The 17952-nt window shown below is 33.0% G+C and overlaps 1 protein-coding gene across 1 annotated transcript; it reads right to left on the bottom strand.

Annotated features, from left to right (window-relative positions):
• Positions 1-2403: 2403 nt before the first annotated feature.
• Positions 2404-10326, bottom strand: LOC115954015 (cytoplasmic tRNA 2-thiolation protein 2-like). Its single transcript, XM_031071863.1, has 9 exons — positions 10249-10326; positions 6772-7003; positions 6398-6709; positions 5692-6031; positions 5448-5534; positions 4740-4861; positions 4317-4395; positions 3455-3852; positions 2404-2757 (listed from the first exon to the last, which is right to left on the bottom strand). The coding sequence occupies exons 2-9, from the start codon at positions 6774-6776 to the stop codon at positions 2709-2711; spliced, it is 1392 nt and encodes a 463-aa protein (XP_030927723.1). The 5' UTR covers positions 6777-7003; positions 10249-10326; the 3' UTR covers positions 2404-2708.
• Positions 10327-17952: the final 7626 nt, after the last annotated feature.

The following is a 17952-nucleotide window of genomic DNA, read 5'->3' as shown; positions in this document are numbered from 1 at the left end:
ACGAAGAGGTATCTCGTGGAGAAAAATAACACTCGCAGATACATTCAGATTAGTTTTTTTTTTTTTTTTTTTTAATCTGTATCCAGTTTTTGAAAACAAAAGCAAATTTGTCCCATTGGTTTTTATTTTTATTTTTTATTTTTTTTAAGTTTCTCTCCAAACTATCCTTCAAACTCTTTCTTATATTTTTTTTATTTGTCAATTTTAAAAATTCTAATCGTTAAATTGCATATACTTATTATATTTTCTATACTTACAATATTTTAATAAAATCAAAGATAAATAACTATATTATCACATATTTAAATTTCAAATTTTTGTGATAAAATACTATACTTAAAAAATAAGTTTATTAATCGAAATAGTAAATAATATCTTATTTGAACAAAATTCGACATGCGTGTTAAGAATATAAAAAATATACAATCCAACGGTTAGCTTTTCAAAATTCATATTTAATTTGGAAAAAAAACTTTATCCTTTTTTATTTCCTTGATTTTTTACATTTTAAAATTTTTATTCTGGCTTTTCATTTTTATTATGATTTCATATTGGGTCTATTTTTGTTAGTAATCTTTTTGATAATTCAATTACAACAGGGACAAGGTTTTTAAACCATGAAGGTCTTGGAAAGATTAAGAAGTGTTAACTAGCCGAGCTATCATGTTTCCATTACATGTATCCACCCTTTCACATCGGATAGGTCATTCTTCTACTACATTCTAATTTGGCTACAAGTAGGGTGCCTTTTGCATCCTATAATAGTCTTTTGCATCCCACAACTATAAGGCACTTGGCATTTTCATTAGTCGATAAGTGCCTTTCATGTTTAACTGTTTCAAAAAATAGTACCACTAAAATGTTGTGAAATACATTAATTTCGTTATTGTAATGAGAAAATCATATTATGGATGAGCATATTATGAACATAAACTATAAGAAAAGTAGAATCAAACACTAAGTGTACTTTAGTCTACAATCACCCATGCAAGCTGCAATTGAGACGTTACAAAGTAATGAAATATTATGGTGCTAGCAGTGGCAACAAAATTGACTCAACGTTACTTGTTTATGTATTTTATAATTTTTAGTAGCTTATTTGCATTATTTGTTTTAATCAAAAGATATAGTTTTTGGTAGCTTTTATGCTAAATATGTGACAAAAAGCTAGTTTGATTTATATTTTCAAAAATGTTACAGACACCAAAAAAAATTATAACATAATAATCAATGAGGATTCCTACTAGGGAAGCAACAATATGGAGCAACAGTATTCACATCCGTTCTGCTAAAAATTTAGCACGGTTTGCTAAATAATTTAGTATTTAGCACACCAAAAAACTACTTTATTTATTTTAATATACCACTTAATAATATAGCTTACATGAGTTACATCTCATATCCTATTCTTATACCACTTCATTTAAATATATCTATATATTTTTTTTTTATATATTCTTTATTAGTATTTCTTTATGCATGGAAGAGAGAGAAAATTGAATTAAGAACAATTTTTTAATGTTTAGTGCAAGCAAAAGCAAATGTAGCTATGGCTCACTGGATGTAGATCTTTTTTTAGTATTTGGGGTGCTAACGAATGCACTTAAAGACCACTACAGGATAATGAGGGAACATCAAAGGCAAGGACCCAACTTAAAGAGAAGCTTCAAACATTATCTTAATGGCTTACTAGTTACTACTGATTAAACCACTTTGCCCTTTGCACAAGCTTATGTCCCTAATTTTTGTATTCAATTTCCAACCATCATGTATTCTTGCAAACACTTTCACTAATTTGCATGGAATTAATTTTCTTAGAGAAACCCCAAGTCCTTGATCTGGAAATTAAGAAATTAATCTGCTTCCTAACCAAAGAAACTTTGTTCCAAAAGAAGTACTCAATTTACATCTTTTGGCATGTGCTTTATAAAATCCTTGTTTTATAATCCTTGTTTTACCTTGAAATACTTGAGCTGCCACGATAAACTATTGAATTACCCTTTGCAAGTATGAACCCTTAGACCAATCATCTCTGGGAATTGTGGGGGTGCCACCCACAATGGTTGGAATCTGAGAGGTCTGGAGTCTCTGGAGTCTGGACAAATGGAGAGATTGAGCCTTTGAACTCCATATGCGATAATTATTTGATCTCATTTGACAGTTTCCTAAGCGCTAATCTTTTTAGTCCATAGGCACTCATCTTTTTATTCTATGTAGACAACAATATTTCGCTTGCTGTAAAAGCAATTCCATGCATTATATATTCCAATATATCAATCAGATTATCAGACACCTATCCTCCATTTTATTACTATGGATAGCTGATAGAAACAAGTTGGACAAAGACAAAATTCTTAGGAAACAAACAAAATTTATGAAGCAAAGGGGAAAAAAAGAAGAAGATAAGTTTTCAACCAATGGAGGGGGATTCAAATGGATTAATGGGTAAAATGATAAACACTGTAACCAACTAGTAATATCTTCCACTTCAAAGTACAAAAGATTTGAATCTTAAGTTTCTCAGTACTTGAAAACTGTGATAACCATTTATATATCATCTTAGACGGCAGGAAAGCTATGATGTCATTCATAAGGCAGGCAGGCTATCTTTGAGCAACTGTCTAACTGAGCGATTTGTAATAGGATCCAACACCAAAAATGAATTATATGCTTCAAAAATTGAGGACCATAGGAAAGGGCAAGTAAAATCAACTTTCATCTTCACTGTCTGAGAGCAAGCAATCTTGTATCTGTTCCCTGAAAACAACAAACACATAAAATAGGTTAACACTGGCACAGAATGCTTGACACTTTGTGTGTAGAAAAGTTAAAGTTACATTGTACCCATAAATTTAGGGCACTCATGCTCTAATATTTTACACTCAGAATTGGACCAGGCCCACTTATAACAAAGTGCAGACAAGTAATCCCGGACAATTTCCCATATTGCTGTGGGATGAGAAAGACAAAACTGAAGTACCAAAATACTAGTAGTGCAGAAGACAAAATGTGGCAAATATCTAGCATGTGATCCCAGAACCAAGTGCAGACAAGTGATTCCCATTATGTAGCAGATCAACAATTAGATTGCCTCCATTCAAAAATGCCATCTCCATAAATCATTATCTAATGATTATGACAAATCCTAATTTGGAACTTCCCTTCCACATCTTCAAGTTTGCTATCAAAAAGGAAGATAAAATGAGCTCCAACATATTTTCTTCTACCCTTTGTTTTAGCAGGTTCAAAATCTGCTCCAAGTCATCTAGCATCCAACATTATTCTTTTATTTGCCAATTGACATCTATGTATCTATCTATCTATTTACACACACATATATATCAGCTATACTATTATGCCCAATGTGAGATCAATGTGTTTATAGAACTTCCAACCACGTGTAATCCCCAAATAAATCTAAGAGTTAGTGCTGATAGTAAATGAAAACTCTCACCTAAGCAAACTAAGATTATCATAGCTACTATGCTTTGCTCGGGCAACCAATGGCTGGGGTAAAAGTGAATAGAAGTGATCCATTGATGAGGGATCCTTTGGAAGTATCTGAAAGCGGCAACTTGAACAACAGGCAGCACCAAAACTATCAGAACTTGTTTGGCAACTCCCAAGATTGCTCAATCTTAGCATGTCAGATTTGTTAAGTGGGCTATTGCAGATAGTACAGAATGACTCTGAGGATATTGACTCATTAGGCTTTAGATTATATCTCTTTTGACGCCTTCGGGTTGCCAAAGGGATGACAGAGTCATCGCTCTCCGGAATCCTGTTGAAATGAAATGGAGTAAGTTTTCCAGCTGTTCTGACAATTGTGCACTCTCGGGATGGATTTTCTTCCTGGACAAAAAAGATTCATAAAAAATTTGCTGATCAAGGTTCTATTTGGGAAAAAAAAAAAAAAAAAAAAAAAAAACGTAGAAAGCTGGAGTGAATATTTCTAACAAGCTCAAAAGGGCATTCTCTTTTAAGGTGTAAAATTTATATACAAGTAGCTTCAGTAAGTTAATCTATTCTGATCTCTAAAACCAACATTTCAATAACTACTTTTACAATCACATCTACAAATGCATTGGAACAAATCATATACTCTTTTTATTGGTCCAAAGGCGATATTGGACTTTACGGTGGGGTAGCCTTTCCAGAGCCATAAATCCTCTCAGCTGTGATGAACACCGCAAGAATCATACTTTTCAACCAGTCAAAAGAAGTTAATCTTCCAATGAGTTTCCCCTAAAGACACTCTAAAAATTATTTCAGACCACCATAAAAGAAATAGAAGACATGCAATCCCATGTGTCTACCTGCAATATCCTTACAAATGACGATACCAAGCCATTGATGCCAGAGCAAGGACCTTTAAGCAACTCCACTGTCTTTAAACTGTCCTGTCAAGATGAGATGAGAATCATCATCAATTAGTAAAAGACCAGGTTTATTCATAGTCCTATTTGATGTACGTGGGCGTGTGTATTAAATAAAATGTATACAAAAAAATAGGTGAAAAAGAAATAAATATGACTCAGTTATAACAGAGTTTTATTAATAGTCATGTAAACAAAACTTTTTTTTTTTTTTTTTGATAATTCAAGAGTTGGAGGTGGGGGGATTTGAACCCTGATGTCTTCGTTGGAAACACTAGGAGGTGCTACTTGATCTACACGGCTCTTTACATGTAATAGAACAAAAGATTATAAGATGAATGGACAAAAGCATGAATTACAAACCCATCAAGGTGACAAAGCATGTTCAGCTCTTGCACAAGACAGTCACGGAGCGGAAGCACTATTGGTATCTCCCACCTTGAATCAACATATTGTATATCTGCCGGCAAAGAATATCCTTGGCCCTGTTAAGGGGGGTAAAAAGTAACTATAAATTTATAACAGCACAAGGTGCCAACCAACATTGACCAGTATTTTTCAATGAGCTGAAATTTTAATTGGTGCTTACTAAAAATTCTGCCTTTTTTTTTCACGCCATATTTGATGCGAAAAGAAAGCAGATTAAGAGAAAATAGATGAAATTAAAATATAATGATGCAGCATTCCTGATAAAGGTCAGACAGATTGATAAGCAAGTTGAAAAGTTGTCAAACGATGCATTATATTGTTTTCTAGGAAAGTAGGTATCGTATATACATCACTTCTTAAGGTGAGTTTTTCTTTGCTAAATGTTTAATTGAAGATGATTGACAGGGTGTCGGTCACGACAGCAACTTAGACAATACAAAATTCTGGAAATAATTTCAATGGGATATTAGGAATCCATGTCTGAGAGAAACATAAAATTGCATCCCACAAATGGACATGACGCTAAATTGCAGTAGTAATATACCCACTGTGTGAAAAGAATGCATGTTCCCCAAGTTAAACAGGTGATCAATTGGCCTCCATATGGGATTATGACACATTGAAGAGTATATAAAAGCAAACCTTTACTGTGGCCGAAATCACATGGCAAGCAATCCTCGATGCGCACAATCCTAGTACAATCTTGTTGTATCCACTTTCAGAGGCAACCTGCAAAACAAACAAAAAATTATGCGATGAGTCAATTTTTCTTACCTTTCTTATATGCTTTATATTGATTTTTTTTTTTTTTTTTGGGAGAAATGCTTTGTATTGAAATTGAAATGTCTATAATGAACTTTTTTTTTTATAAGTATCTAGAATGAACCTTTTGCAAGGACAACATCCGTAAATGTAGCAAAAGATCTTCTTTTCCAGTGGTATCACTAACAGCATCTAGCAAATTCTTCAATCTGTTTGTCCCATCACCAGAATAGATGTTTTCGATGGGAACCACATGCAACTGTTTTATTGGCGGGCCTAGATTGGACACGATCAATCTGATGTCTTGAATTGCTCTGTTGATATCGTGAGAAGGAAGTGGAGAAATGGTTGTTTCGTCAATAAAAGCAACTCCAACACCAAACACTGGTAACAACCTATCTCTACTTGCGTCAAAGTTCTTCAGGGACTTGTGTTGCAACTCATGTACAAACTGTAAAGCCACCCTGAAATAAAATAAAAAGATATTTACATAAGGTTACATTTGGATTTGAAGATTTAATTTATTTATTTATTTAAATCAAGGGATTTGAATGTTTGGTGCTTGGTATGAATTAGATTTTGCTCCAACAAAAACACTTACATGTATGTTATGGATCTGAAATAACACCAATACACCTAATCATTTGTAATCCATATATTAATAAAGCTTAAATATACCCAATGAATTTTATCAATAGAGAAAATTTGCCCTTTTTACAACTTTATCGGAAGTTATTGAAACCAAAAAATAAAATCCAAATCATTCTCTTGAAATAATTGCATCCAAATGAACCATCAATTTAGAGTTCTGAAAAGAGGGAGAGGGAGACCTGGAGGAAGGGCCACCAGAGAAGGCAACAAGGACGTTATCGGTAGGAGTAATCATGGCATGGGAGGTGACAGCCAGCCTGAACTTTCCATATAAGTTGCTTCGAAAGCATTCGATGCAGAACATCCGCCCCTCATCGCCACCAATGGGCTCCTTGGTCTTGCATTTTATACACAGATTCTGATTCTGATTGGCTGAGACATATTCTTCTCCTACTACTACCTCTGCTTTTTCTTCATTTCCATGGCAATTTGATTGGCAGTTTGAGGGGTTACATGCCATCGAATCTGAGCTTAGCGTTTTCCAGTTTCCACTGCGAAATAATATTAGTATTGGTACTTGGGTAGGAGAAAGTATCTCTTGCAGCAGGCTTACCACATCAGCTTCCTTATTTGGTTCTATACACCAACGGTTGATCGACACGTGTACAAAATGACCACATCAGCAAATGGGTTGCAAAACAACAAATACCCAAAATGTACAACTGTCTAAAAAGCTTCTACAAATAAACTGTCCAATAAAACCATCCAAAACTATTCAATATACTTCAAAATCTTGAAGCATCCTTCCGTGGCTGTATTCTCTCTAAGTTTGATATGGTAGAGTCCTGCATAGATAAAAATAAGAAAAAAATAATGACACAATTTTATGGAACAAAACAAAAGTGCAAAAGCATATGTTGAATCTTTCAAATAAATCATGATTACTGTAGAGTCCAGCAAGGTGTTGTGGAGCATTTTGATTTACCATCCCTCCAAAGGAGATTTGCCATTATATTATCTTGGTCTATTTGCACTAAAGAGAAAAACATCGGATTCGGATCTTCATTTTGCTTATGTTTGAAACAATTATAAACACTTTGCCCATTCCCAGCTTCAATCATTTCTTTTCTTAGTGGTTTCCAAGCAATAAATTGACTTCAACTACCCATTTATTATTATGCAATGCTAGAAATAAATGACCAATGGGGTGTATCAAAGAATTTTATAAGTTACTAATTACAGAAACCAGGCATTATGCATCTAACAAGTAACAACAGTTTGACCTTATAGACCCATCACTAAATCCACTTCATAAAGAGTAAACATGCGCAGTCCTCTCATTCGTGTTTCAAGCAATAAATAGATAATAGGTTGAAGAGTCTTCCTAAAAAAGATATTAAATTCCAAGGATTAAGGTATTAAATTTTGGTCTAGCGAATGTTCCATTCTTGGCATTCTTGCAACCAACTATACATTTCTTTGAGAAGTAAATATCACTTTTAAAAAGACAAACATTTTAAATATAACAATTTTCAAAGGAGGCTAAAATGCTCCATCAAAACCTAAGGCTGTGTTTGGAAAGTGTTGTTTTCTATTTTCAAAAACTTGCTTTTAAGAATAACAACAAAAAGCTGCTTTCTTGTGCTTTGAAAAGTCCAAAACAAATTCAAAGACAAGAAATAGAAAACTTCTTTGGTAATTATTGTAAGGAAAAAAAATTGTTTCTTTTTCTAAGTGCTTGAATAAAGAATAGAATAGATCATGACTCCTTGAGCAGTGTTTTGGACAGATGGTGCTTGGTCCTGCATAATTACTACCCCAGCCATTTCCCACTGTCCACTTCTCTCTCCCCTTGCTTGCTTTTGTCATTATTACAGCCTGTACTGTCTCATTGTTGGAAAAGGTTAAAACTGTTGCTTCTTGTTTTGAATAGATCTTAAAGTAAGAATCGCCGTCATCCCCACCATTTGAACGAATATCTGAAGAATCTCCCACCTTGAACAAATCAAATTTTGACGCTCCAACACCTCATCTCAGACTTGTTGATCTCTCTTCAATTTTCTCTCTCTGTGAAGTGCCGAGGAAGGAGAGAAAAAGGGGTTCATTTGGGTGCAAGAGAGAGAGAGTGAGAGAGAAGTGAAAAAGAAAACTGTGTTTTGTTATTATGTAGGTTTGAACTAGAGTGCAGGTTCATTAAAGTGGTTTGTATGCATTGTTTTTTCCGTGTTTTCTCTGGCATTTAAAACCAAGAAATGAAAGATAGCTAAAGAGCTGTTTTCAATTTCCTTTATAATTTGGAATTTCAAAACAGCTTTCGTCTTTTGTTTGTTTCCAGTTACCAAACAAGTTTTTTGGCTTAGAAAACGTAAAACTGTTTTAAAATAAGAAAATTAAGGATAAAAATAGTTACCAAACATAACCTAACTAATGGAAGCTCTAGAAAAACCAACAAAACCAGGGATAAGACAGAGAAAAATTCAATCTCCACAATTCTCAACCAGAAAACAAATGCTGGACTTGGAAGCACTTAAGAAACAAAGAAATAGAAGAGTAGTTACAGTTTACATGACATCTAGAATGGTTGTAATATATAAAACAAAGCAGAAACTATAGAAGCCTGCTTGGTAGCTTAAAAAGGCTTAGAAGGAATTCAAAAATTCAATGTGAATGTTCCATTTTAGGATCAAATAACCAAAACTCAGGACATAGAAAAATAATAATAAAAAAAGAGTCAGATTTCAGTCTCCACTTTGTTTTCCTCTATTTTCCCATCAAGCAAATAGAGAATAGAAAAAAAAAAAATAAAAATAATAAAAAATAATAAATAATAAAAAAATCACACAAATTGGTAGCACAGGAACTTGCTTTTGATAAGTAATAAGAATTCATTGGGAGCTGCAAGAAACTTCAATATACACATGTGTGAAATTTCACACTTCTTCGTTAAAGCTATCATCACCAAACACACAACAAGATACAGACACACATGAAAAGCAACACAACCAGAGCAGAACCAAAAATATTTTATGAGAGAAACTAGTGATTGCCATTGAAGTACTCATGAGGCAGAGCGGAGATATTGAAGAAAATCTGTTTAGGGAGAGGGAGGGAGAGGGGGAGGGGTGGAAATCAATCAGTGAACTGAGGGGAGTTTCTGAACCATTTGAGCTGCAAGCAGTGCCTTTTTGGAGAAATTTAAATCCACATATTTTATAAACCCAATATATTAGCCCCGATGCATTAGCACAATACATTAGGCCTAATAGCATGCATATTTTATAACCCCTATTTTTGCCTTTTTGTTTGTGTACTGTCCAAAATATCACTACCGAAACATGTGAATGACCCCAGAAATGCTGGCATACAGCCATACAGGCCAGTATTTTATCTGATATGTTTCATGGGAAAGTTTTTGTACTGGTTTAGCAGTCAATACGATAATTCGTTCTTGTGAATAACCTACTGGAAGCTGTTTTAGTTTGGTAAGGTTAACTAAATATTAATATTTTAATACTAGTCAATATGGGTATATCATTTCGGGTTTGACAGCTTTAGATAAAAGGAATCAAAAGAGAAAATAACTTCATCTAACTCATTATTATATAAAGAGATAGACTAACATCATCTCAATTCAAAACAAATTAATCAAGGCTCTCAGCATCCTCATAAACATAATACAGCATAGTCACAATCAAATTGAGCCATTGAAGCCCAAACTCAATCCTGCCGATAACAGTAGCATTTTCAAGATACATAACGCACAATCAGAGTTGTTTACAATCAAGATAATTGAGTCGTTTGCAACGAAAGTTGGAAACTTTGTCGCACATTCAGCTTTGACAAAGTGAAATAAGTAAGGTTTTCTCTAAAACACAAAGTGGGTCATTAGTATTTTGAGTGGGAAGAGTTAAAGACACAAACTTTTAGTTAGTTTTTCGTAGGGAACCGAACAGAAACAATTTCAAACTAAGATTAAATGGAAATCCACAGCAAAAACATGAAACTCTGGCCCCACCTACTTATCAAGAATTGAAAAGCAGAACATGAAAAGAAATGATTGAAGGAGTGAGAGAAAGAGAAACTGACTTACCCGTGTCACCGATGAGCAGCGGAGAGAGAGAGAGAGAAGAGAGGCAGAAGTCGGACTATTGAAGCAAAACGCAATTGGCCCGAGAAGGGGCATCCGGGAATTTTAATTTTAGGGGAGGCCGAAATTACAAAAACGCCCTCCTTTCTAAACAGTATTTTTTAGGCTAAATTAATAAATAATAAAGGTTGAGACATTTTATCAAAAAATAAAAAATTAAGCAAAGACCAAATAATTTTACAGCAAATCTTAAATGACAAATCACAAAAAGTAACATTAATGGTAAGCCTAGATGATAATTAATAACAAATTGTCATCTAAACTTTGTTATTGTGAAAATATTATAGATATAGTATTACTCAATTATAAATTGATTTTCTAATTTTACTCGAAATGCAATAAAGTCTTGTAACTTTAGATTTATTCATTTTAGTTCTATGAGTTTTACTTTTATTCAATGTAGTTCTTTGTCTAATTCCATCACATTGTACTTATAAGTATCCTAAAAATGATGTTGTTTTGTAAATAAATTTTTTTTTTAAAAAAAACCTAAAATTACGTCATTTTGGGACACAACTGAAATCTCTCTAGTTGAAGTGGATGCAAGGACTACATTGAAAAACAAATAGAATACGAGTAAACTAGAAGTTATAAAACTTAATTAAATTGTGAACAAATTAAGTTTAAGGGTGCAATCTATAATTTAACTAATTTTTATTTCTTAAAATCTTTTTTTTGGGGGGGGGGGGGGGTGTCTCTACGTTATGGGTTGACTTCCTTTAGTGCACTTGATTCATACCCATATGGGCTAGTATTTGATTCAAAACTAAAAGATTTTCACACGTAACCATGACAAATAGGTCAAATCAAGCAAATTCAACTCGATTGGGTAAAAATTGGGCTAAAATATTTATGATCTTTGTCCAGTCTTTGATAGGTTGAATCAATCTAATATGACTCATATTTTCTTTCACATACAAATATAAAAATAAAAAAATAAAAAATAAAAATAAAAACAAAGAGCATATTCTTTTTGTTTTCTTTAAATACGAATAAGAGATTAGAGAAACGAAATTAGGTTATTTTTATTTCTCAATAAAACTTGTTACTTATTTATGAGAGAGAGAGATGAAATAATAATAATTCATAAATTCAAAGGTGAAAGTCAAAGTTTACTAGTTGTTGATATCTATTTTCATGACACATTTTTTTACAAGCCTGATTCATGTATTGTATTATATATTTTTTCTTTTAAACATGGCTCAAGCTTATGTGAATATATTGGCGAAACTGAGGGAGTGTAATTTGGAGGGAATGGGTTGGTTCCTTTGAAATCTTTTGCATAAGCCCAACCCAAGTGTGCTATCAAGTAGACAAGGGATGCTGATAGCATCTCAAGCTCATGGAGGAGGTTTTGTACCCAAAATTTCCACCCCAAAAGAGGTCTTATACTCTCACTGTCTATGGCCCAAAGTTTTTGCCCTAACCCATTTTTGTCTCTAAAACATAGTTAGATTTCATTGGCCAATTACAGCTACTAGCCCTCACTCTAAGTGAGCCACCCAATTGAGAGTCTAAAACAGCTAAAAAGGAGGAGCCAATGGGGGCTTAGTCAAATCTTTCCTAGATTATGCATAAAGCAAGTTGTTGAGGACAAATTTTTCACAGTACATGGCTTCATTCCATTGGCGACCTGTACCACATCAACATTATCATGGATTTTGGGAAAACTTCACTTAAAGCCCAAAAGAGCCCATATTTACACAAAAGGCATCAAAGCCCATGGTTCAAGCTCATAGCACATCATCTCATTTTTGGCTCATGATCCAAGCTCATGAGTCTCATCAGGGGAATTTTGGGAGTTGTGGTTTGGAGGACCAAGAAGTATGTTCAGTAAAGCTCTATGGTTCAAAGTTGATAAAGGAAAGCATGTTGCTTGGCATGTCTTCCTCAATTCCTTGAACTCTAACGAGTCAGTGTGCAATAAGTAACATTTGGTAAGCCTCTCATATCACATAACACTTAAAATGATAAAACTCCCCATATTCTTTACATAAAAATTAATGTTCATCATATAATATAAGTTTAAAAATGTAATTATAGTATTTCATATAAATTATATTATTATCATCTAAATCAATTCCAAGCACATGGCTAAATATATATTAATATCTCATATCTAGCATTAAAATGCTCTCCTTACTCTCCAAGATTTGGTTAAAATACAAAAAGACCATAATTACATCTCTAAAACTTCATCAAATATCAACCAATTAGTCTATTACTTACTAAAATTATATATGGATTAAGCATATAATTTTTCAAAAGAAGAAACTTAGCCAAAAATAACAACAACAGCTCGAGCAGAAGCAGAAACAGCTTCTGCAGAAGTTGCAACAACTCCAACACATTCTATAGTGGCTCCAGCTGTGGTACCAGAAATAGAAGGATCTCATAAAGATTATCTTACCATTTTTACCCAAACCATGAACTTAATGCCAAATATTTTCCCTCCAAGTAAAAGATCTCATTTCAGATGATGTCATTTGACATCTAACAGCTGTAATAGCTGTGACAGTATCATTAAGTCTCTGACTTTCTTGTTTTGGCTAAAAAACAAAATCCCACTAATGAAATCACTTACTTTGTCAAAGACTTTTCCTTATTTGCTGAATTTTCCTTCAACTAGTTCTAATCTAGTTATATGCTTGGTTCTATATAAAGAGGACCAAGCCACACACCAAGGGGATCCCCCCTCTTATCCCTAATATTCTGAAACTTTACTTTGCTGCATATATCTTTAAACTCTTTCATACTTCTCCATCTCCCTTACAAAAATATCTCTTCTTTGATAGCACCATTACATCACACCTATTATACCATACCATTACACACTATCCATCTCTCTCACACTATAATATTCTGAAACTTCATCATTTTGCTACCCAAAAACACATCTCCATCTCATTCTTTACTTCTCATACAAAATCTCCCTTCTTAGAAAGCAACATAACCCATGATATAAAACAAAAAACCACTCTAGTAGTATCTATAATCTCAAGTATTTACTATATTTAACCTTCATATTATTTATCTCACACTTCCATATATTTTACAAATACATTCCTCACAAAATACCCATACATACTCCTCATATATCTTTAAACTCCATGTTTCACATTGTATACATATACAAGATCCATGTCCAACAAAGTATCTACATATAATTCCTATATATATTACAAACACCATATCTCACAAAATATATATGCTTTCTTACCATCTCCACACATCTTAAAACATATCAAACACTCTTCCAAGAACACATTACAAAAGCCCTTTCTCATGGAAGACATATGAACATCAATACTAAGACCTTTCTCTTAAAAGGCATAAAGACTTTATATTAAAGTCATTCTCATTGAAGACATACATTTCTAATACTCAAAGCTATTTTTATGAAAGGCACAAACTTATGAAATTAAAAGCCCTTCTTATGAAAGACAATATCACTCATACTTAACTAAAAACTAAAAGAGCATTACATGGGGAAAATCATTTAAATGCATGATGAAGGGGACAAACTTAACCAACCAATGCACACGGCTGGACATGCTCTCTCTCCCTTCAATTGCACCCATTTTTCCCTTTCAAACATGAAGTTACCATAAAAGGATTCACTTCATCATGCTACTGAAATGCTAAGTCCACTGATGTGATATGACTGGAGTTACAGAATATGAAGATAAGTCATTATATTTTTGTCTTTCAATTTATATTATTAAGTATATTTTGTTCAATATCATTATACCGCTCGACTAATGTTATTATACCATTGCACATATATTATTTGGACATGAACCACCATTGGACACATATTTTTTGGAAATGAATTTCCATTGCCGGACATACCTTATTATGTTGAACATGAACCATGAACCGCAACTAGACATAGACTATTGGACTCATCCCTTTGTTGGACATTTGACACCTAATTAATTATTTTCTAATATTGGATATCACTTAATATACATAATAATAACGTATCAACTCACCATTTAATCAAAGCTATCATGCTAAGCATATTATTTATTTATTTCAATCATTATCATGATTCTAAGACTTTGGGTTTCATCTATTTTGTAGGCTTAAAAACACACCGGAAGCCATTGGTCTATGCGGCCCATTGTCGAGTTCTGGGTTGAACTTCCTAAAACAAATCCGGGCTTAGCAAAGTCACACTTCTAGTAGGAGACACGTGGCTATGCGCAAAAATTGCCCCCGACACAGGCTAGTTCCTTTGCCTAATTAAAGCAAATCAAAAACCAAAGATCAATTTAGCACCTTGAAGGTCCGTAGCCTCACCTTTTAGCCTAAAAACCAGTCATTAAGGACACCTAAAGGTTGCTATAAAACTCTCCCTTTGTCTCAAAAAAAAGTCCACCATGTTTTACCCATATAGTAAAACTTTAGAGCAAAAGCTCATGGAGCCAACAATGATTCATAGGGCCTGTTTGGTAAGAGCTTTTGAAGAGTGTTTTCTATGATTTAAATGCTCAAAATCGTGGGTCCCACTTTGGAGTGAGTTGTTTGGTAAGGATACTATTTCATGGGTGTTTAGAGAACAGTACTTAGTATAGGTGCCATAAAATATGTATTTAGAGAACCATTAAAGAAGTGTATTCAACATTTAAATAACAATTCTGAATGGCACATTTGTAATATTGTGAAAATGGTGGGACCCACACATAGTCAGTTGATATAACAAAACACAATTGTTTTTCTCTCTCTCTTCTTCATGCGTTGGAAATCTCCAGATTTTCATCTCTCATAGAACGACTACTTTTTACTTCTTAAACTCATCTTCATTAGTAAAATTCAAAGCTCTCTCTCTCAATGACTCACTGGAATTTGGAATATGCCTCATTACTTCTCTTCGTCAATATGACTCTTTTATTTCTTTGGTTAGATTTGTAAAAATATGTCTCACTTGTATAGGAATGATTCTATATATCTATATATATATTGGCTCTCTTTCCCTATAATTGTGTGACGTATAGGTTTGTGATAGAAAATAAATGAAAAGGTACAGCCAATAGGATAAGTTTGAACCATAAATTGATGAATTTGCTTCAGAGCACAAAGTTTTAACTCTCCCAAATTGCAGCAACAGAATTGCAGTGGGCTGTTGGCAGATAAGTTGGCAGCAACAGATCGGGTTGAAGTTGTGAGAATGAAAGACAATAAAGAAGTGAAGGATTTACAGTGGACTGTTGGCGGCTACGAAGAGAGATAGCAGTGATAATGAATATATTTGATGGATGTTATGCATCGATAGCATGACAAATAAATTTTTTTTAATGTATTTTTTTAGTGTTATATGTGAAATTCAACATATAAATTTATAAAACTTATAAAATAAAATTTATATTAACCATAAGCTTCACTCTTACATAAAATGTCAACCTTGTAATGGCTTTGTAAACACATACAACCATATATGTGTTTTAGCCAAAGTTTAGAGACAGTCAGTTTAAACTTTAAAGTTACATGACAACAGTAAACTACTAAAAGAGCTCATGGTATCGCCCAAAAAAAAAAAAAAAAAAAGAAGAGCGAAGAGAGTAGGGAAGAAACCAGTTGCTATCGACTTGGATTGGGGCATGAACTGAGCGGACCACGTCGGCGAGGCGATTCGATTGACGGGTTCTCACATAACAAACTGATCTGCTTTATTTTATCTGTAGTTTTTTCTTTGTTAATTTGGATTTTTTTTTTTTGGAGACACTGTTGATTTGGATTTTAGACAATTGGGGTTTTGTAAGTATTTAAAGAGGCCACGCCCACAGCTAATTAATGGGCCAAGGCAATATTTTGTTTTTTGGGTTTTTCTTTTCCAATTTAATGTTTTGGGTTTTCTGTTCCATTTCTTTTTATAAGTTTAAATATTTGAGGATCAAATATAAATGTTTTAAGGACTAAACTAGTAAACTCTACTCTATCTATTTGCTAATAACAAAAAGTTCTAAATTTTTTATTTTGGGAGGTCAAAATCTAAAATTTCAGGGGGCCAAGAAGTAAGTTGTAATTGATTTTTGTTTGTTTTTGACAAATCTAATGGGAATTTCAAAAAGTCAGGGGGCCATGTCCCCCTGGCTCCACCAGTTAGTAAATGTAAAGTCCAAAAGACTTATAGAAAGTGGAGAAAATACATCATGTATCGGGTGTACGTATATTTCCTCCCTCTAATATGGAAGTAGATCTCACACATGTTAGTAAATATACATGAACTAGATGCATGATATATACCTAGCTTGAAGTGCTATTGAGAGTTTAGAGACTAGAGAGTTTGACACATTGCCTTCCCAACTACCACCTAAGATACTAGGTGAGAAAATAAGTACATAATTGAATCTTCTCTGTTTTTTTTTTTTTTTTCCTAACCTGCCTGAGGTAACATATACCCAGTACAGGTACAACTTCTCCTTATCCACACATTATATATATACTAGTGTGGGTTGCATATGCAAGGCATGTGCTGGCCCTTTAGTGAGAAAATTAATATAGATTTTTTTTTGTTGAAGAAGTATGAAGTCATGTACTTAAATCTAAAATAGTTATTTGAATATCTATGTACTATGACAATTTCTAGAACTTATTTACTAAATGTAATATCTACTCACCAAAAAATGCTACAAAGAATGATAATGAATGTCATCATCTTTCTACAATATTTAAATTTTTGCAATGAATGATAATATATGCTACAATTTTTTTGAAGATCTTTATTAAATTAAATACTTGCAATCATCTACAATGAAGATTTTGTTATTCATATTTCATTCTTTATTATCTTATTTTATGAGTCTAACTACGATGTTTAGCTTACTTATTTTTAATGAATACCCTTTTAAGCAGGAAAATAAATTAAAAAAAGAACAAAATAACAAAAGACATATGTTATCAAAGTTTCTATTAGATAAAATTATAAGTCTAGAAGATTTAAACCTAATAAATTAGTGTTCTCTAGGTAACAAATAGAATACCATATATCATCATTCTAACTTTCCAAGCATGACTACCAGTCTACCACATAAAATTCAAAATACACAGAAATTTTTTGGGACATTAAAATTTAGTAGGAGTATATTAGACATTGCACAATGGAATATTTAAGTAATTATAAGATTTTGTTAGGATTTAGCTAAGAAAGAAACAATATGGGGTATATGCTCATTTACAAAATATAAATGATGAAAATATTCAACTTTAGTTTTGGGGGGAATGCAACTACCCCGAACATAAAGGAGGAAAGTGTTACTTTGTCAATTTGTGTGTGTGTTATGTGTGTGTAAAACAATATGTGTGTGCGTGTGTTTTTATTATTTAAAAAAAAAAAAAACTTGAAACAATGTTTTTTTTTTTTTTTAAAAATCAACCTAAAAAAATTATGCATTAAACAATGAATTTTAGAAACCCTCCCGTTCTCTCCTTGTTTTTTTACAAACACATCATCGTTTCAAACTTCATCACTTATGAACTTGAGCTTTTCAAAGGAATCAACAAAAAGAACCTTTTTTTACTATAAGAATGCAGGTATAAAGGTTTAATACCACTTTAAAAAACTGAAGACTTGTTATAATCACAACCAGAAAATTTCACAGAAATTCAACCAATTTGGCTAACTTTTACTGTCAAAATATGAAA

This window comes from Quercus lobata, chromosome 7, assembly GCF_001633185.2.
Source record: "Quercus lobata isolate SW786 chromosome 7, ValleyOak3.0 Primary Assembly, whole genome shotgun sequence".
Classification (NCBI taxonomy): Eukaryota; Viridiplantae; Streptophyta; class Magnoliopsida; order Fagales; family Fagaceae; genus Quercus; species Quercus lobata.
The sequence above is the reverse complement of the archived record's forward strand: the minus strand, read 5'-3'. Positions and strand labels throughout refer to the sequence as shown.